The 20,865-nt window shown below is 25.9% G+C and overlaps 5 protein-coding genes across 5 annotated transcripts; 3 read left to right on the top strand and 2 right to left on the bottom strand.

Moving 5' to 3' along the window:
• The first annotated feature begins 2,295 nt into the window (after window positions 1–2,295).
• On the top strand, window positions 2,296–5,892 carry LOC114131026 (sorbitol dehydrogenase-like). The gene is made up of 8 exons (XM_027996148.2): window positions 2,296–2,411; window positions 4,052–4,131; window positions 4,212–4,245; window positions 4,320–4,484; window positions 4,553–4,712; window positions 4,847–5,213; window positions 5,369–5,493; window positions 5,569–5,892. The coding sequence occupies exons 1-8, from the start codon at window positions 2,300–2,302 to the stop codon at window positions 5,720–5,722; spliced, it is 1,197 nt and encodes a 398-aa protein (XP_027851949.2). The 5' UTR covers window positions 2,296–2,299; the 3' UTR covers window positions 5,723–5,892.
• A 1,125-nt stretch (window positions 5,893–7,017) lies between these two features.
• Window positions 7,018–9,755, bottom strand: LOC114130980 (protein prenyltransferase alpha subunit repeat-containing protein 1). The gene is made up of 4 exons (XM_027996087.2): window positions 9,427–9,755; window positions 9,176–9,333; window positions 8,862–9,071; window positions 7,018–7,941 (listed from the first exon to the last, which is right to left on the bottom strand). The coding sequence occupies exons 1-4, from the start codon at window positions 9,504–9,506 to the stop codon at window positions 7,325–7,327; spliced, it is 1,065 nt and encodes a 354-aa protein (XP_027851888.2). The 5' UTR covers window positions 9,507–9,755; the 3' UTR covers window positions 7,018–7,324.
• A 167-nt stretch (window positions 9,756–9,922) lies between these two features.
• On the top strand, window positions 9,923–12,866 carry LOC114130982 (tubulin-specific chaperone A). The gene is made up of 2 exons (XM_027996088.2): window positions 9,923–10,404; window positions 12,667–12,866. The coding sequence occupies exons 1-2, from the start codon at window positions 10,275–10,277 to the stop codon at window positions 12,864–12,866; spliced, it is 330 nt and encodes a 109-aa protein (XP_027851889.1). The 5' UTR covers window positions 9,923–10,274.
• A 99-nt stretch (window positions 12,867–12,965) lies between these two features.
• On the top strand, window positions 12,966–14,697 carry LOC114130978 (programmed cell death protein 7-like). Its single transcript, XM_027996085.2, has 6 exons — window positions 12,966–13,403; window positions 13,486–13,629; window positions 13,697–13,921; window positions 13,983–14,151; window positions 14,227–14,440; window positions 14,503–14,697. Exons 1-6 carry the CDS (start codon window positions 12,966–12,968, stop codon window positions 14,630–14,632), a joined length of 1,320 nt encoding a protein of 439 aa, XP_027851886.2. The 3' UTR covers window positions 14,633–14,697.
• A 3,368-nt stretch (window positions 14,698–18,065) lies between these two features.
• LOC114130992 (bolA-like protein DDB_G0274169) lies at window positions 18,066–18,856 on the bottom strand. Its single transcript, XM_027996104.2, has 2 exons — window positions 18,503–18,856; window positions 18,066–18,434 (listed from the first exon to the last, which is right to left on the bottom strand). Exons 1-2 carry the CDS (start codon window positions 18,683–18,685, stop codon window positions 18,291–18,293), a joined length of 327 nt encoding a protein of 108 aa, XP_027851905.1. The 5' UTR covers window positions 18,686–18,856; the 3' UTR covers window positions 18,066–18,290.
• Window positions 18,857–20,865: the final 2,009 nt, after the last annotated feature.

Genomic DNA, 20,865 nt, shown 5'->3' with positions numbered 1-20,865 from the left:
TTAAAGTATTCTAAATAATAATAATTATTACTCGTATTTTGGGATTTAGTGCAATAAATCCTGGTACCTCAGTGAAATCTACTAATTAAGTAATAATAAATATGTACCTAAAAACATAAAAACATTAAAAAAACAATAATAATATAGTTTATTTAATCATACGTATTTGTTCTTTAATAATAATTATTATTAAAGGACGTCACAACACTATAAATTAGATAATTTAAATTTAAATTTAAAGTAAATCATCTATCATTATCAAAGAAATATGGTGTTGTTCTCACACTTAAACAATAAACACTTATTCAATGAGATACAGGCGTTTAAATAAACATACGTATGTGACGTGATAGAGCCGAAGTTTGAACGGCGGCGTAGGTATGTTTTACATGTAAATGTCTAGTACTCTAGTTAATACAATGACTTCAATCGTTAAAGATAATATATTATTTTTTGTGTTTTTATGACAGTGGTGTGGGTATAATAATTTTGAAGTACTTTCTAGTTTTTTCATAGTACCTAGATATTAGATAAAATTATTATAGGAAATATTATAAAATATTGTTTCTGGGGCATGAGTTACACTACATGACAATACGAAACTGAATAATTTTAATTAATAGTATGTATTCATTAATCATAAGTAATAAAATATTAAAATTTAAATCATATCAACATCTTAAGCACATTAATATACTTAGGATTATAAGAAAAAACTTCTGAAATACTATCGCAAGAATTAAGAACTTGTTTGATTAAAATTTCTAAAAATGTATACATTTTAGAATGCAATTTACCTATAGAATTGTTCATTGAAGTGAGTGTGATACTGTGAAAAGAATCATAGCTGTAATCTATAAGTTATTAGTGGTTTTAGAATTTTATCTAGGTATTAAAATATTTATTATTTTTTATTTTTTTAACATTCGTATTTTATTACGACACAATCTAAAAAATATGTTTACAACAGGTTAAGATTTTATAGATATTTAGTGCATTTAGTGCATTCTTGAATGAAGAGATCTTCCAATTAAGGTATTTCACCTTGGTTGTGGCTTGTGGGTATGTTTGTTTTCAGTTAGTATTAATATAATTTATAATACTACTTATATTTTAAACACCTCTCGACGTCAGGGATACGAGAGGTAGTTAGATTCTTCACGAATAGATTACGGTGGATTTGATGACAAGCATTGTCGCATTGAATCTTTTGTAAAGATTATTGAAAATTTTGGAGACGATGACGAGAGAGGTAGAGAGATCAGAGATCAGTGTGAAGTGTATGATTGGAATTTAGAGACATAATATGGAGTTTAAGTTATTTGGTACTATGACTGGAAAGTTTGAATACGATTTATGTTTGATGGTTGGTCGAGCCCTTCAGTTGGATTCTATAAGTCCAGTCGTCCAGATGGATTTTAGAAGAGTTTTATAGATTAATATTTCGTTGTGGATATTTATGTGTTTTAAGGTAAAAATAATGCGAAGTTGTCGAAATCTATTATTAAAATTTGTTTTATTACTATTTAAATTTCAAAAATAAAAATTACATTTAAATAAACATTAATTTAATACCATTCTATTAGAATTCTGTTGTATAATGTATTTGATTTTCTATTATAAAAATTGATGAGTATGTAAAATATTACAATTTATAATAAACTAGTTGAACCCGTACACTTTGTAGCCCGTTAAAAATCCTACCTCTTATGCGTCTCAAATTGCGTGTTAAATTCGTTACCTGTGAAATGGATTTCTATCTATTTGTTTGTTTGTATTTTATGCATTCCTAAACGGCTGGACCGATTGCGACGAAATTTGGTACCTACAGAGATATATTAGTCCTATGACCTAAGTTAAAAAGTGTTGGGCCCAACCTCGGGAGGTACTCAAACAGACATTTTGAGATTTACGATGGACATTTATGTTTATAGATGGTGGCGCTATGGCATGGTTGTTTCCGTGTAAACAAACAAAGGACAGTCATACAGAAATCCATTTTTATATATTTAGAAAAGTTCAAATCGAACGTATAAATACAGATATTGTTTTTAACTGTTTTGCCTTAACGGTCTGCTTCAATCTTTAATCTAGCAATACAAGATTTGTTCCCCTGAAAGCAAATTTACAAAGTTGTATACACGTGGTTCAGATAGAAAAAACAAGTGCGCTGACATCCTTTTATATTTGGTAATATAATTTTATTCGTGGTAAAGTGGTTATTTTTTTTTTTTTTGACTAACGCTACTTATTTCCTTATCGTTTTTTTTTGTGTTGTAATTTATTTCTCTTTAGATGGATGTGTGGGTTAGTGGATGATAATCCTTATATATTATCTTTCGGACCACGACCCAGGACTGAATATAATGACAATATATCCATAAGATGTACCGTAAAAAATTTAAGGAGAGGTAGGAGTTTTATCTTCTCTCCCCATAAAAATAATTAATATAACATTTTTACCGAGATATTAATATCTCGGATAAATTGGCAAGAAACCAGCTTTCTGTAAGGAAATGCTCATTTGGTTTTCAAAAAATATAGAAACGTTGGTTGAAAATTCTTATTAGGTACTATATTCGATCTTCAATAAAATTGAAATAAACATTATACTATAAAGTGTGTGGCTAAGCACTTGTAAAATTGAAGTTTAATGCAAATTAATAAGTAATTAAACAAATATACCTATAATCTCTTTTTAATTTTAAAAAATAAGTACTAACTAACTTAAAATCGTCTTCTTAAATACAAGTACCACTCGTTTAAAAATGGAGATTTGAGACTATACTTTGGAAGCTTTGTTACCTTTCTTATTTATGTTATAATCATTTAACTATGAATTATGATCGGGCACTTCCAGATTAAAGATCGATTTTTAATAGTCGCGTACTGTGACGTACAAGTCTAAATTAAATGATGTTTTAACAACAGATTTTTTATGATCGTGCAACCCACACATATACCTATAACTATTGCAGTTGATGAATGATGGATTCACATTTTCCCTTCAAAATTCTAATATTAAACTATACAATAATATAAATACCTATTATAAAATAGGTATAAAATAAATAACAACCGCTAGACGTAGGTATTAAGAAATGACTGTATGATCAGTTTGGTCCTTAATGTATTCTACATAGTTACAGGTTATTATCATAACTCTACCATAATCATAATGTTTACTAAATCGTAAGCTAATATTCTAAATTCATAAAATGGGATTGTAACAACGTCACGACGACCTTAGCAACTAAAATTTTTATATTGTTTCTAAATGAGTGTGAAATAAAATAATTTCAAAACCACTGTTTAAAATCAAAATTTGATATCTAGGCTATTTTTTTGAAAAAATTGGGAGAAATGTATTAAAGAGTACCTATCTATAAAAATGCGTATTGTAGTTCCTAAAATTATTTAAAAATAAGCACTTAAAATTGTCATACATTTTAAACACAGTGTACATACTATATTTAAGTACCTACCTACCTAGTTTATGTGTACATAGTGATTTAAATATCTAATACAAATTAAACTTAAACCTATTTTATTTTGAAGTGGATTTTTTTCTTAAAACCGGGGCATTTTTAACCATGATACAATTTCAATTTTCTTCCAAATACCCACAAAAAATAATAATAATAATAATAAAATTAATTACTAATAATTATTGTATAACAAAAAAAAGTGCCTAGTATAAAAATAAACAGATAATTTTTAATAAAAAGTAGGATCTTCCTAAAAAATAATTTAATTTCTTGTAATAAATTGTAACGATAGTTGTACTAAAAAAATTAATGAAGTTTAAATCATTAATTTATCTAAGCTAACCTGAAAGATAACCTACAAAGTACAAAGTACAGATAATCACTATCTTAGAAGTACATGGTTTTAAACTTCTAAACTAAACAAATACCTTGAATAATCATATATACATAAATATACCCCACAGGACTGCTACATTTCTTTAACAGAACTTGAGTTGATTAGTCGTTATAGATTGGTTTTTAATTTGTTCAAAAAATATTATATATTTTAAAATATTTTTTAGTTAACATGGCCAATGCAAGTATTAACAACGAAAATGATAATTTGACATCAGTACTCTATGGTGTTAGAGATTTACGACTTGTTAGTATAATAAATTACCAATTCTATTATTTACAATTTTTCATATAATTGATCGATTTTATGATTTTTTTTTCTGTTAGGAACAACGGCCAATACCAAAACCTGGACATAATGGTAACAATATAAACTAAAATAATTTATTAGCAAATATTTATTATTTTATTATTTTTTATAAATTAATTTTGTAGAAGTATTATTGAAGATTCAACGTGTAGGAATATGTGGTTCAGATATTCACTATTTAGTTCATGGAGCTATAGGTCACTATATTGTTAAAGAGCCCATGGTTATTGGTCATGAAGCCAGTGGAATTGTAGAGAAGCTTGGAGAAGGTGTTAAAAATCTTAAAGTTGGTTAGTATAAATTAAATAAATAGCAAAAATTTCAAAACATTTATGTATGTGGTAAAACATTATTATAGGTGATAGAGTGGCAATTGAACCAGGTGCATCATGTCGTATGTGTCAGTTTTGCAAGATCGGTTCATACAATTTATGCCCAGAAATGAAATTTTGTGCTACACCACCTATAGATGGAAATTTGACTCGTTATTATGTCCATGCTGCAGATTTTTGTTATAAGTAAGATTTTCTTATTTAAATAATAAATATTGACTTGTTCAATAATAAATTAATAGGTTATTAAAATATTAATTTATAATTAAGATTGGTCAGTTATTTTTCTTTCTTATAAATTATAAACAATTGATTTTTAGATTACCTGATCATATATCTTTAGAAGAAGGTGCTCTATTAGAACCACTTTCCGTTGGAGTCCATGCTTGTAAAAGAGGAGGTGTTAAAGTTGGTTCTACAGTATTAATTTTAGGAGCTGGACCAATTGGTTTGGTTACATTAATCACCGCAAAAGCTATGGGAGCTACAAAAATTTATATAACAGATCTGGTAGAATTTCGATTAAATATAGCCAAAGAAATGGGCGCTTACAAAACAATTACCGTAAATAGAGGAGATTCAGATGAACAAGCAATAGAAAATGTTAAAAATGAGATTGGCGATGAACTTCCAGATGTTACTATCGACTGTAGTGGTTTTCAACAAACAATTAAAATGGGAATGGAGGTAAATATTAAAATATAATATTATTCATTTGTCGTAAGCTGAGTATGCAACTAATAACATTTCTGTAAATATTAATATTATACGTCATGTAGCTGCATCAATTTATATTATATTAATATGTTATACATTTGATAAAAAAATTATTTTATTTTTAGTTAACAAAATCTGGAGGAGTATTGACAATTGTTGGTATGGGAGCATCAAGCGATGTTAAGTTACCATTATTCAATGCATTATCTCGAGAAGTAGACATCAGAGGAGTATTTCGCTATGCTAATGAGTAAATTACCAATAGATAAATTAATCAAATAGTTCAATTTAAGATTATTTATTAATGACTTTAATTTTGTTTCAGTTACCAAGATGCATTGGCTTTAATAGCTGCAGGACAAATAAATTTGAAGCCATTAATCACTCATAATTTTAAAATTGAAGAAACATTGGAAGCATTTAAAACAGCTGAAACTGGTGCTGGTAATGCAATTAAAGTTATGATACACTGTAATTAGGATATTTATGATATACTAATTACTGTTGAATATTAAATCTTTATTGCTGTGTAGTTAAAACATATATTATTATAGACAAATGCTTTTACATTTTTTAATGTTTAATTGGTTGAAGTTGAGTATACTGTTTATTCTATGATGCAATTATATCCTATTTTATTAATTCACAATATTTGTTTTACTTATAATGGATTTGTTTTCTATTGCATTTTTAAATGTCTACATTAAAAATTATACAAAATAACTTGAAAATACTTAACACATTGCAGTACAAAATATTGATAAATATTAAATAAAACTTTATTTGATAAGTATCTAGGTACTTTAAAACAAGATCAATGACACTCATAAAAAATATAGATGTTACTATTAAGACTATACTAATAACAAGAATTTGGCTTGTCCACTTAGAACATAATCTTTTAGTTTCAAGATGTAAGTGTTGTATTTACAACATATCATTAAATATGTTATATAACTACAAAATATAAATTGTATATATTAGTTAATAGGATTAAAAAAATTGATACATTGTCTGTATGTATATCAATATCAAATGTGCAACAAATGAATTTAGTTATATTTTGTTTTCAATGCATATTGGTCAATCAGGTGATTGTTAAAGATTAAATTGTTCATAATTGGACATCAAGTTGAAAATATATTTATTTTAAACTTATAACTGCATCACTATATTGATAGATATGTAGAAAATAGAATAAGACTATAAGAAATACTTATGTTGCATACAAAATGTTCACTAATATATTTTACTTTAAAACTAAAAATAAATAATAGGGGCATGGTATGACATGGCATGTGTTTCCTGACACAGCACTGGTGTTAAGCTAACTGCTCTATGACTATCTATACTTGGATAGACTACCTGGGGATTTTAGTAACACACTGACCATGTCATGTCCTACTTAACCATAATCGTCTAGATAAAAATAGTATTTAACTATAATCTATTTTAACATAAAACAAAATATTAATTAAATAATATTTAACTTCAACTCCATACATTTTAATAAAATTAGTATAGGATTTTTTCAACGGTGTTTTAACTTCTATGTGGAAATTCAAAAATCAACATTTAATTAGGATTAAGAACAATATCTTAAAATTTATTTTAGTGATTAATTTATATTGTTATCATTAATTTTAGGACAATAGTAAACTTGATATAAATTATTAAATCATTAAAAGCTTTAAGAATAATTGCAATTTTTGGAAATCTTATTAGATTTATGATGCATTAAAAAATACAAGGTTTATTTAGTTTTATCACTTAATTTATTTTCAACCTAATGTAAATAATAAATAGTATTATATACAAAGATATTATTAAAATTTAACTAGTTACAGTTAAACAAGCAGTATCAATAATGATAGCTATTAATCTATATAAAACTATTTCATTGGCACAAGAAATAAAACAAAAATATATAATTATTATAACAATTAAAATAAATATTAGCTTTAAAATTATAATCTCACTCATTATTTGTCACATTTTTTTTGATTTTTGATTTTTAAAATTTAACAAATATCTAATTGAATTATTTCAACAATACAATTAACTAATGCTAGTTATTAACATTATAGTAATTTAATAGGAATGCATAATGCTGTTTGAAGCCACAAAACATGTTTTTTAACATACAACTCATTACTTCTTGATAATTTAGTAGAAACTCTCCTTTCATTATTCATTAATGCTTCTTTAATACAATCAATATTATAAATATCTAATAATAAATAACATAAAAACCTTCGGTGATTCCATAGAGATTCATGATTTTGATACATCACAATCAGATCTTCATTAAAATATAATTCATCTAAAGCAACACCAATAGCTTCATCAAAATAGTCTTCTGATGGCCTCATAAGTTTATGTCTTTCATCAGAGTTAAAAAACCGCATAAGTGATTTAGATGTACAACATTCTAAATGCTGTAAGCACTTTTTATCAGCAACTAAACATTTAAGTAATCGTTGTCTGTATTGCATACAACTATGGTCGGATACATGTTCACTGCACCAAGTTTTAGTTTGTTCCCATTGATGGGAGATCAAAGAATAGTTTTCTTGTTCAAGTGATTTTTGAATGAACCAATAACAATGATTCCATGCATTGTAATTACTTGGATAGCCAGCAGCAGCTGTTAATCCTATTGTTAACTCATTGAGTATAACATGGTTGGAGCTAAAATCTATAAATAAATATGTAAAAAAAAAAATTAATAAATATTTTGTCTTAAATAAAATATTATTTGTATAGCAATGATTTAACTATTAATATTTTAGTTACAGAACTAATTTTAAGATATACATGTTATTGACAATGTGATGGACTGGGTTAGATTAGATAATCAACTGCATATTATGATTTATGAACAATACAAAAAAACAAAAGGCTATCATAGGAGGTAGACACAGGGGGATAGATCTCCCTTCATTACCTTTTTATATTTATTTACTTTATACTGATAATAAAAAAATAAAATGATTTTTTTTTTTTACAAAAATTAGCTAGTTTTTTGGGATATATATATCCCCCCTACCCCCAATGAAAATTTCTGTCTATATCACTGAAGGCTATAATATGCATATAATGTACATTTTACATTAAGTTACGTACTTCTATTATGTTATATTTATAATATAATATATATTTATTTTAAAAATTGTATTAACTATTAAGTATTGTGATCAACTTTTACATAGATGTTTACACTAATAAATAAATAATTAAATTTGATGATGGATCATTTTTTAATTTTCGATTCATTTATTATTCGATAAATGATCTTATTTATTATATTGTAAGTGATTATCTACTTGTGTGCTATTTTTTAAATTTAATTTTTAGTTTCATACAATGAAGTATCCCAGTATTTACTGGGTCCCACTCAGAAGATTTGTGTGAGGGCCCAAACTGTGGAACTGATGTTAATATTCAAATAAATTACTCAAATTTGATTAAAATAAAATTTAACTTTTTACATAACATAATTGTGTGTTATTAAATTTAATATCTGTACTTTTATTAATTTTCATTTTAATAGAGTTGAATATCAACTGTGAGAGTTCAAAAAAGTATATTTATATCCAGGTATTCATGTTGATTTACCTTTTAAAATGTTAAAAAATATCCATCTTCTGTAGGTGAATATTTCAGCACATTTTGGTTTAAAAGACAAAACAACAGCTGAAAATTGTAATTCATCATCTGGTTTCAAGCATCCATCAAGAATTAACTCTCGTCTCATGTTCCAAAATGTTAAGACTTCTGGATTTATTAAGAGAGCAGATGTAAGCAATGGTATTGTGTCATTGGATACTAAATAAATATAATACATACAATTAGAAATTGCATACAAATTTGAAATTATTAACATTAAGCTATAAGTTGATTTATTAACTTTTGCTTAACAAAAGTGCTACCTTGTCTTTTCAATCGTTTTCTTATAGAAATAAGTCTTTGGTACACATATTCATATACATGACGTACACACCACGACTCTAGACCTAAACAATGGTCTACATATATCACTGGGGATTTATTTTGACTTTCTGGTTGTATGACTAGATCAAATTCCTTCCTAAAATATTATTGTTGTTAGTGAAACTAAAATAATTTTTCGAACCATTCCAGCACAAAAATTTAAGGTATAATTGCATTGGTTTATACTCACAGCTTAGAATCACTGTTGACTATATTTTGAATTTCAGTTATGATGCGCTTAGCTGCTGGAAAGTTATCATCTAAATCCATAATTTTAATTATGTTGAGTTATGAGAACAAAAATAAATTTAAAATGTAGATTTATTTATTTGAAATTTGAAATAGGTATACGGTTGAATGTAAAGGGAAATGACTATGATTAATAACACAAAATTAAAAACCCAAAAGATATTTAGATTTCGATACGTCGGTTTAATATTTATTGCAATATGTATACGTCAGTTTATTATACGCCTTTTTTAATATCAATTCAATAAATCACTTTTGACATTTTGTTTGTTAACAGTAGTTAACTACGGATTCTATGATAAAAAAAAAAAGTGAAAAATGAGAATAGTAAAATAATAATAGGTATATATGTATTTTCACTTGAGTATGTTTTGATAATAATCATGGTTAACGCAGACAACAATACTATATTACTGTGACTATTGTATCGCTACCCCTGCACTCAGAAGCAGTAGCAGTTACAATAGCGGTTTTTGTAGTTTGTTCGGGATTTAATTCATAAATTACGTTAAGTTTTTAGGTTATAATATTGTTATAAAAATTCGAAAGTCAATGATTCGAGATTTCTATGGTGAATTATTATTGTAATCTAAATACCCAGGCCATGATAATTAATTTCTATTTTTGGAGTTGTATGTGACGATTATTATTTTCTCGTACAGTGAACGTTAAATTGTATAATATTTTTTAAGAAGTTTTTTGTGTTGCTTTGACAAGTCGTAACACAGTGCACTTCAAAGGTAATTACTTTCGCGTATATTTTATAATATCTTTACAAAAAGAATAGTAATGGCTGATCCTCGTATTAAGACACTAAAGATCAAAACTGGAGTAGTGAAAAGATTAACGAAAGAGAAACTTATGTATATACAAGAAACAGAGCAACAACGGGAAAAGGTTCAGAAATTGAAAGAAGCTGGTAAGTTGAATGTATAGGTAATATTAATAATATATTGTTGACTTACCAACCTAGTATAACCCATTATTTTTATTTTTCAGTCTATACCTAATCAAGTTTAAAACTGCAGTAAGAATAAAATTTAATTATTCTCTACAGTGTTGTTGTTAATTTAGTATAGGTACATTCTTAATCCTAACACTGTTTCTGACTTAATTAGATAAGTGATTATTATTTAAATGGTATTAATTTAAGAAATTTTGTTTTGATAGTGTAATAGTAAAGGTAGCTATTAGGTCCTATTCAGTGGAGTAGCCAGGAATTACCCTAGGAGAGGGGGTTTAATGACCTTTTTTTGAACTTACCTCTAAAATATATCTTCTAGGAGCTCTACAACAGGTATGGTCGAATTGCACTTGAGTTGAAAAAAAGTATTTCCACAAAAATATCATGCATTGTAGGAAATGAGTGTTTTCTAAATGTTTAAAGCCTTCAAATGCATGATAATTTTGTGGAAATACTTGTTTTCAACTCAAGTGCAATTCGACTATCCCGGTTGTAAATGCACTAAAATGTACTGAGTTGTACGCTAATTGAATAATACATTTTATACATAAGTATAACAATTAACAAAGTTATAAATTTATGTACATTATAATAACAATTTTTTTTAAGGCCAAGGGGGGGGGTTGAGCCCCCAAAACTCCCCTGGCTAGCCACTGGTGTCCTAAATATTTGGGGTAACATTGACAGTAACCTATGAGTTGTTAGATATCTATTTATTTAAGATTCTAATTTTCCATTAATATTGATATAATTAAAATGATGTTTAATTTACATCTGGAATAGGTATTGTTTATTCAAATAGACTTAATGATATGACCCATATTATGATGTTTAAGTAAATCAATAATGTTTAGATATCGAAGAATACAATATTATGTTAATATTTATTGTTTTTGGACTTTTTAAGAGCATTGTATTTCAAACCCTATTCTATGTTATATTGTTATTAATGCAATTTTTACACCTAAATATAGTTTAAATATCAAACTATTATGTTCAGTGGCGGTTCTAGCGTATGAGCAGGGTGGGCAGCTGCCCATACCAAAATTTCTGGTGTTCATTATTTAAAAATGTAATGGGAATGGGGAGGAAATTAGAAATATTATTCACAGTTAAAACTTAATTATAAATCTACTGTTGCCCATACGAAAATGTAGTCCTAGAACCGTGGCTGATTATGTTCCCAATTAAAAAAGTTTTTATATTATTAGATACCTTCTATCAAAACTCATGAAATAAGATGTTAATTTTGTAGGTTACCTTTTTGGTCCATTACAATAATTTTGACTGAAATAGAGCAAATAAACAATTTTCTTTTATTAAGTTCTGGTATTCTTATTTTATTAATTCATTCACAGTATTTCCAAACCTATATTTTAAAATTTATTGTTTCTACGCATATTTTTTTTATTTTTATAAAATTAAAATAATTTTTCTTGTGATAGGTTTTACTAAAACGGTTTTAGTTATAATTTTATGTAATTTTTGTCTGTGATTTGCAAGTAGTTTATTATTTTGATTATGGACTTGGTAAAAAAATGTATTTTACATGGGTATTTAAGCATAATTTGGGGTTTAGAAAATATTTAGCCTATTTTTCATGATTTAGAATAATATATTGTACTAGTGATTAAGCAATAAAAAAAATCAATTGTAGAAATCTCTATAGAGGATTTTTTGTCAGAAAAAAATTTATATCGTAAAAAATTAAAATTTACATAATATATAACTAGTAACTACTTACATATTATTGTCATTATAAAAGAATTAGTGTAAGGTTAATTGTTTGTTTATTTAATATTTATACATTATTCTCGGTTATATTTTCTTAACAACTGAATAATTTCATAATTCTGCTGTATTTTCATTGCCTTTAATATCAAGGTCCGACTTACCAAGAGTCTACTATATTGTAAAATGTAACTTGTAAATCATTCCTAAAATTGAAAAGATTAGTATTTACTTATATTAGATCCTCATTTATTAGTGATAAAGTTATTAAAATACCAATCAAATCATTTTTTATAGTCCTAAAAATTGCAAGATATGTAGGTACCTACATTTTTATAGTCTATAATTTTACAATTATTTAACACTAATTTATATTATTGCTTAATTTTAAAATATGTACTCAACAAAGTTTTGAAAATAAGTCGATATTTGTTTTTTTAACGTACCTATAACAAAATTTATATTATATATTTAATTTTTTTATAGGAATTGATGAAAGTACCTTTAAAAAGCAAGAAGAAGTATTAAGAGAGTCACAGATGATGATACCAGATACTCAAAGAAGATTAAAAGCCGCATTTGAAGATTTGAAAAGTGTTGTAGCTGATTGTGAAGAGCTTAAAGAAGAACCAGATTATTTAAATGCTCAAAAATTTTTAGCCGAGGCTGAAAAAGAAATCAATTAATTAATTTCTATAATTTAACATTTTTTATACATTTAAAACACTAACATTTTTTTTCCTTAACTTAAACTATTATTCAAACTTTTTTCCTAATATTTTGAAATGTCTGAACAAAATATTCATAATAACATATGTTCTGAGGCAAACACTAATAATTTTTGGTTAACACGTCCTCCACCTCCTTTTATGCCACCTCAACCCATTCAACCAATGTATAATTTAGATTATAATAATATACCCTTTATTCGTCCACCTCCATCACCATATAATCAACCAGCACAAAATCATTATAATATGCCTTATGGTGCTAATATTAGTAATCAACACTATCAAGAACAATATGTACCATCTCATCAGAATATAAGCAATTCATTTTCATCTCTTCCGGATAATATTGATGAAGAATATATTCGCCAATATTTATGTCCTTTACCAAAAGCTCCAAAAGACGAAACTACTATTTGGATTGAAAAGTGGTTAGCCAGCAAAGAAAAACATAATAATACATTAAAGGATGTCAAATCGAAAAATGTAGTTGAGGTAAATTCTAAAAATAATTATTATATTTGTTTGGTAATTACTAATTAGTTGTTTTCATTTTTTTTTTTTTTTTTTTTTTTAGATTAACCAAATCAGCAATATTGTAAAAGAATGTAAACAATTATTAGAAAATATGAGTAATAACAAAAAACTTATGGAGCAGAATTTATCTACCATGACAGAAGCTGATTGGAAAAAAGCTTGTTCCGATTTAATCTTAGATAAAGTGAATAATATATAAATAACAATAAATAATGAAACTAAAATTAATTACCATTTATTTTCTTTTGCAGAAACAAATAGATACTATAATAACAATGTTACATTTTGATACTGAATCATTGTCTGATTTAAAATTTCGATTAGCAAAAAGAAAAAAGAAAAGGGATAGATTAAAGAGACTTAAATCTAACCTAAAACTTATCAAATCCCAAAAAAAAGATGAAATCCTAGAAATAAACAGAAAGATTGATGCTTGGCAAAATTCCTTAAAGGAAAATATACTAAAAGAAAAAAGAGTAATATTTTTTTAATTCCTATTTTATTTATTATTTATAATTGATTTCAATTTTATTTAAGGTTAACAAAACTAAAGCTGAAGCAAACATTGTCTTGAAAGGGGTCAGAGAAAAAATTGAAGATGCTAAAAATCAGCTATCATTGTTTGATACTTTGGACAAATTAAGAAGATCTAGACTTCAAAATTGTGCTAACCAAAGAAAAAATCCACTTTTAGAAAATACCTTAAGTATATTATAAAATGAATAATTAAATTGATTGATATTATTTATGTTTAATTATATATATTATTTATTTCCTATAGATAAATTAAAAATACTTTGGCAGCATAAATTGGCAGATTACAATAAAGAAGAAGAAGAATTGAAAAATATGCTTACTGAAGCCGAAGCCAAAAAACATGAAAAACGAGAAATTGAAATTCAAGAAAAATTAGCTGAATGGGATCATGTTCTTTTTGGCCCAAGTTTTAGATCTCATGAAATGGCGATTGATAATTATACATTCCTTGAAATACGGTATTATTATTATTTTACTATTTAGCATTAAATATTCAAATAATTTATTTTATTCATTATAGGAGAGGCTGGGATAAATATGTTGTTGATGAAAATGAGATGTCAGCATCTAGCAGTATACCTTTGGGTTGGATTTTACCATTAGAACCATGTAATAATGATTGGGCTAAATATTCCAATAATATAATGTAATAATAATTTTAATAAATAATGCACACTTAAATTTTTTAAATATATGTATTGTTTGTAATTGTTTATTGTGTATGTTTTTTTTTGAACATTTTATAATTTTAAATAATAGTCTAGATTATTGTTAACATGTTACTTGCAATGAATGCTGACCTTTACTTTTTCCTTTAATAATTGTGTTTTATTTTTGATATTTAAGATTTTTATGTATACTTTAAGTGTACCTTACATATATTTATATTATTATAAAACTATCACCTATATTTTTATTACTAAAAAGTAATTTATTAGTTTATAACATTTTGTTGGTGAATGAAATTTTAAATTAATAAAAATGAAATTATCTGATCTACGATTTGATAATGTCTAGCAGTAAATGTTCCAGAATTGAATATAAAAGAACAGTTGAAGTACATTATTTTTGTTTATGAACATAACCTTAATGGGACAAAAGTAAATATTTCAATATGTTATTATGTCCCCCATTGACGATATGGTTATAAATTCATTATATTAACTAAAATGTCTTGAACCAAACCCTTTATTGTACATATACAAGAAAAAGGAATCCTTGCAAAAACAAAATTTTCAAAAAATAAAATATTTCAACGTTTTTCTATTACATTTTTAGCAAATTTTTATGTTTTCATGAATATTTTAGAAAAGGTTCTAAAAATTGTTTCATGTATAGTATTATATTCATAACGGTTCATTAAAAATATGCATATTTTATATGTATAAAAATAAATTTACAAATTAATGAACAAAACTATTAATGGTTACAACAGGTATCCCGCTAATAATGAGAGAAAATAAAAAAATTACTCTAACATTTAGTAATTACTAATTAACAACATTTTGTATAAATATTGTTTATAGTAATCAGATAACTTAATTATTCATAGTTTTTAATAAAACCGTGATATATCTCAGGTGTAAAATAAAAATATCATTAAATTTAAATTATGTTTATATACTTAGTTAAATGGTATTCTAATACTTCTGTTCTGATGTTATATTTTAAAACATTTTGAAGCCCTCAATATAATATTAATGGAAAAAACAAAATAATTGAAATTTAATATATGTTAGTAAAATAAATCTAAATCTTAAAAATTATGCAATATAATATAGTTGTTAGATTTTATCTCTCCGATATTCTTAACAAAATAACATTGCTACAGAATTCAAATCTTACTCATGAATCATGATAAACTAAAGTAAGATTTGTTCAATTAATATTACATTTTAAATTCGATAATTTTCCATATTTCTCAAACATAATATGTAATTTGATTGAAAAACTGGGACTAAGAAAAAACAATTTATCAAATTATACAACTACAGTTTATTAATTTATACTTTGCATAATTAAGATAAAATATTAGGATTGCTTTCTTCCTTGTCTTTCCCACACTTCATACTTCCAATCTCGATTGATGCTGAAAATAAAGTTAAATATTAATAAAAAAGTATAATATTATAATTAATAATTTTGGGTTGCACGAACTATCCCTAAACATCTAATGAATTAATAGTAAGCAAATAAACGTGATTTAGTGGCTCTTGAGCACTGAACTACAAATTATACTAACTAAATATTTTATAAGTATTTACTATTTAGTTTAGTACTCTTGAGTCTTGAATGATCCATTAATTTTATTTAACCATTAAGTAAAATATTTTTTTATGTAACTTGACATAACTGTGTCAGATATTTCAATAAAAATTTTAAAACAAAAAAACTAATGTGTTGATTGTTATAATCAGGGTCTAGATTAGCATAGGGCTTTTATTTTGTGTAAGTGTATTATGTAGCTCAACGAGAATGAAAAATATTGAAAATTTGTATAACAGAAAATATATATAGAAAAATTAATTTTACATAGGTATTGATTATTATTAAAATTAATATTTTAGAGATTACAGCATATTTGAAAAATGCCATATTATATGCAATTGCAAACATTTATAAACAGTTGCTATTTTACCAAAGAAATGATGTGCAACATATGATAATTTGTTTATTTAATTAATATGTTTTTGTTATTTGTTATTTTCTCGTACTTATTAATTTTCTATGAATATTTAATTTTTATCTTTAAATATTGCTTACATATACATAAACTCCTCATTTAAATCTCACAAAAAAAAAAAAATAACTCCCTGCTCCAACCACAAATTTTGTTTAAAGGGAGTAGGTATCGAACAACATAATATTAAATTAATAACATATCAATAACATATTAAACATAATTTGGTGACTTAAGAATATTTTTTGTAAATTTTTAAATGTATAAAATTCTCGTTTATATTTAAGTAGTTATAATATATAACTACTTCATTACTACAGTTAATACTTGATTTGATTTGATTTAATTAAAATAATATGTAAAAATAATTTAATACAATATTTTGAATTTATTATAATTTATTGTAGGTATCAAAAAAATTATAAAAGCTATCATTTATATTTTATAAAAAGTGGCGGCATTTAATTGCCACAAAAGTTGAAATAAAATTAATATAAATCATCAGAGGAATCTACTACTAATATAAGTGATATGTGATACAAGTTTTACATTAAAAGTATAAACTTAAAAATAAACATCTGATTTTAAATTTTCATTGTCTTTATATTTAACTAACCGGCATTGATGTCCACATTTAGTTGATGAGCATGTTTCACAGGGCCAAAAGCACCCTACACATTTTTCATCATTGCAATCACAAATTCCAGCATTGGGATTTATAAGTTGTATGTTCAATATTTTATTTTCATTATTCCTAAAATTTAAATAATAGCACACAATGAACAATTAAAGCACATCAACGACTAGAAAAAAAATACTCACTTATCCATCTAGGTTACATATAAATTCCTGTGTATATCAAGTTAATTTTCGGAAAGTAATGTTAAAACAAATCTGAATATGTCTGTTTTCTAATCACCAAGAAACTAAATTCGTGAATTACTACTTTACTGTCAAGTTTAAGATATAAATTAATTATTTGAATGCATTAAAATCACGACTTAACGATTTTTTTTTTTTTTTGAATGCAGTAGATCATATAATTCAGATCAGAGTACAATAATTATATTTCTTTAATCTACCAACAGTTACCTATGAAGCATAAATATTATGATTATTGATTTATAATCAAAGAAATTTAACAATATAGCAACTATCACGAACTAAGATATACCTTATTGTAGGTATATCTTAGTTCATGGCAACTATCACGACAAACAGATAAAATATTATTATCTACTACAGTATCTTGATTATCGGTGATAAGAAAATTTAAGTGATTCTCAGATTATTTTCTAATTATAATTTCTAATAGATTTAACTCTATTGCAGTATTGCTAGATGTGTCCGTTTATTGTGTAACTTATATTATTATTAGTATACAACTATTTATGTAATACTCGTAAAATATAAAATCTATTTAATGATTTTTAATGAATAATTATTTTTACATAAATATATAAGCGAACATATTGACGCTTGCTTTATGTCTTAAGTATTATCAACCTACTTGACAAATGTTTAATGTTGTACAATATGATTATAAATTATTATAAAATATAGCATTGATCCATGATATTTGATAATAAGGTATAAATCTTCTCTCCGAATTCTTCTATTATTGCAGCTCACTTCCCAAATCCACCTCGGCAATTGGGACTACTTTCGACCGGTTCGTCTTTCCATTGGTTTGGAGATTTGGCCACTATAGACAAAGCGTGTACACCAGACTTGAGCTCATCCGTCAGTATTGTGTTTACCAAACGGTGTCTCTGTAACATTTGTTTTTTTGGTCAGGTTCAGTAGCGATACGTTTAAATAAGTTCTTTAAATCCAATACCTTGATCAAGGGCATGCCTTCGAATTCATCGGATACAATGACGACTTTGAAATGAGTTTCCGAGTCTTTTGGTACATTATGCATGTACGACTCGTTGACGAGTTGCAACACTTTTGGATTGAATCGTTTTTGTAATTTTGCACGAATACAATTTTCCACGCACTTGGATGCCGTTGACATCATAATAATATTAATAAACTCGACCCTTATGATTCAGAAATAATATTCAAAAGAATGGCTTTTTATATATTAATATTAACATACTAATTAGAATAATTAGATATTAGTAGTAGACAGTTGTAGTGTTACTAAAGTAGTTAAGTTTAAAATTCGTATCATGATAAAAAAACAATGAGTTATAAAGTATCACTATTTAGATAGTGCTATCTTGGTAGATCGTGGTATAAATAATTTATATTTACTTGTTATACCACGGTTATTATAGTCATATGATCTATAAATAAATTTGTTAGGATCATAGGTCTATGAATAGGATTTTGGGATTGTGAGTACCGTCAGTACCGAGTACAACTTACTGAGTAAGTGAGTAGTGAGTACTGACTACTGACTAGACGACTACTAGTAGTAACACTGGAATAGCCAAATCAAATAATAATATAATATAATCACATATTATAATAATACAGTATAATATTATTTATCAATTAAGGAACAGATTTAAGTTGATTGTCAAGATACTAACTAGGACAACTAGGTGTTTAGATACTGGCTAGTGGGCAGTGACACGAACTAAGATATTTTTAAACTTGAGATAATTAAATTTAAATTAATATCAAAATACTGGATCTAAATACTGAGATACCTGTCCTGGAAGTATTGCGATACTGCCATACTATAGATACTTACTTCATAGTTGATACTTCATGTCATACATACTTCATGTATTAATATTTAATACCACGAACAACGAGCTAAGAAATTAAATAATAAACTAAGTTTTTCAAAAGGTATGTAATATATTATATTGAAATACAATATATTATATACTCGTATATATTTAAATAGTAAATACATAGACAACAGTCTAGTTAAATTTAAATAAAGTAAGAGGCGTGTCTAGGACCAAAATTTAGGACAGGCCTAGTTATAAAAATAATTTGTATAGTCAACACATTTGTGTGCTTATATAAATATAATTTTAAAATGCATATGTTGGGTATACTTAAAGGTTAAAAACAGGGTAGGAACGGACCTACCCGCTGGACAAGCCTCTGGATTAGACTCTATTTTACAACAATAATAAATGGTAGTATATTATTATAAAGACTAACGATAAATGTGTAAATTACAGTCAATAATTGAATGGTATTAATGATAATAGTAACATTAATTATAATAGTAATAAAATAATAATTCATAAGCAACATATCATGGCTTAAATATATAGGTAATATATTTAAGCGATGCAACATACTAGAAATTGAATTATTTTAATAAATGTAATTCTGGTAAGTGCCTAATTAGTAATTAAATATTTAATTATAATACCTAATATTTTACTAATAGTCAGAGTTATTAATTTATTTCATATTTATACAACTTATCGTTTCCTTTTGATATTTAGTTTTTGGAAAGTTACACGATTCTAAATATAATAATCAATGATGTTTAATTAGTCATTACGCCAGCGTTAACAATTCAAATTCAAAATTTAAATACTTATATAAGATAAATAATGAATACCTACTGAATACTGATAGCTCCAACGGATCTAGATTCTAGGACGTAGTTTCAAAGTAAGTACAAACTATTCAGGAGTTATAATCGGTGTTTTCAAAAATAGTTTAGTGGGTAGAAAAGAGTTAGTGTTTTATATATCTTGGACCTTCCTTTAATAACAGAAACATGTCGGAAAAGATTATAATAATTATGGCCAACAACCACGTACCTATACTTTGCCAAATCACACTCCACAAGTCGAAGCTGTTGTCAAAATCTACTAAGACGTACCTAGCTGTATAAGCTAAGTATATAAAACCCTTTTAGACTCGCAGTCCCGTTATGGGGCCGGAACTTGAACACTACCAAAAGCTTATGTTAACAGTCAACTGGTTAGTGATATTCGAAAGAAAAATATATGAAGCTGTGAATGAAAAAGTAGGTAAGGTGGAGGAGGAGGAATGGAGGATACGGAGCAACAATGAAACATAACAGATATTTTATAAAACGAAAACATTGTAAAACACGTATCTACATAAAACCACGCAGGATCAAATGGTTTGATCCTGCAGAAAGAACACCTAAACGATCCGTTTTTCGAGTTTATTATTTGAATTGAGAACATTAATAAGATGTTTTTGTAATAAATTGTTGTATGAAGTTTTATCAGATAAAGAATTAGG

This window comes from Aphis gossypii, chromosome 3 (genome assembly GCF_020184175.1).
Source record: "Aphis gossypii isolate Hap1 chromosome 3, ASM2018417v2, whole genome shotgun sequence".
In the NCBI taxonomy this organism is placed as follows: domain Eukaryota; kingdom Metazoa; phylum Arthropoda; class Insecta; order Hemiptera; family Aphididae; genus Aphis; species Aphis gossypii.
The sequence above is the reverse complement of the archived record's forward strand: the minus strand, read 5'-3'. Positions and strand labels throughout refer to the sequence as shown.

Bases quoted from the DNA above. Each gene is read 5' to 3' on its own strand.
- LOC114131026 (XM_027996148.2), top strand. From the start codon at position 2,300: ATGTGTGGGTTAGTGGATGATAATCCTTATATATTATCTTTCGGACCA. The intron at 4,246-4,319 runs GTAACAATATAA...TTAATTTTGTAG, and splicing joins ACCAAAACCTGGACATAATG to AAGTATTATTGAAGATTCAA. The intron at 5,214-5,368 runs GTAAATATTAAA...TTTTATTTTTAG, and splicing joins CAATTAAAATGGGAATGGAG to TTAACAAAATCTGGAGGAGT.
- LOC114130980 (XM_027996087.2), bottom strand. From the start codon at position 9,506: ATGGATTTAGATGATAACTTTCCAGCAGCTAAGCGCATCATAACTGAA. The intron at 9,334-9,426 runs GTGAGTATAAAC...ATAATATTTTAG, and splicing joins GTCAACAGTGATTCTAAGCT to GAAGGAATTTGATCTAGTCA. The intron at 7,942-8,861 runs GTAAATCAACAT...ATTTATTTATAG, and splicing joins ATTTTTTAACATTTTAAAAG to ATTTTAGCTCCAACCATGTT.
- LOC114130982 (XM_027996088.2), top strand. From the start codon at position 10,275: ATGGCTGATCCTCGTATTAAGACACTAAAGATCAAAACTGGAGTAGTG. The intron at 10,405-12,666 runs GTAAGTTGAATG...ATTTTTTTATAG, and splicing joins TCAGAAATTGAAAGAAGCTG to GAATTGATGAAAGTACCTTT.
- LOC114130978 (XM_027996085.2), top strand. From the start codon at position 12,966: ATGTCTGAACAAAATATTCATAATAACATATGTTCTGAGGCAAACACT. The intron at 13,404-13,485 runs GTAAATTCTAAA...TTTTTTTTTTAG, and splicing joins AATCGAAAAATGTAGTTGAG to ATTAACCAAATCAGCAATAT. The intron at 13,630-13,696 runs GTGAATAATATA...TTTCTTTTGCAG, and splicing joins CCGATTTAATCTTAGATAAA to AAACAAATAGATACTATAAT.
- LOC114130992 (XM_027996104.2), bottom strand. From the start codon at position 18,685: ATGATGTCAACGGCATCCAAGTGCGTGGAAAATTGTATTCGTGCAAAA. The intron at 18,435-18,502 runs GTATTGGATTTA...CAAATGTTACAG, and splicing joins AAGGCATGCCCTTGATCAAG to AGACACCGTTTGGTAAACAC.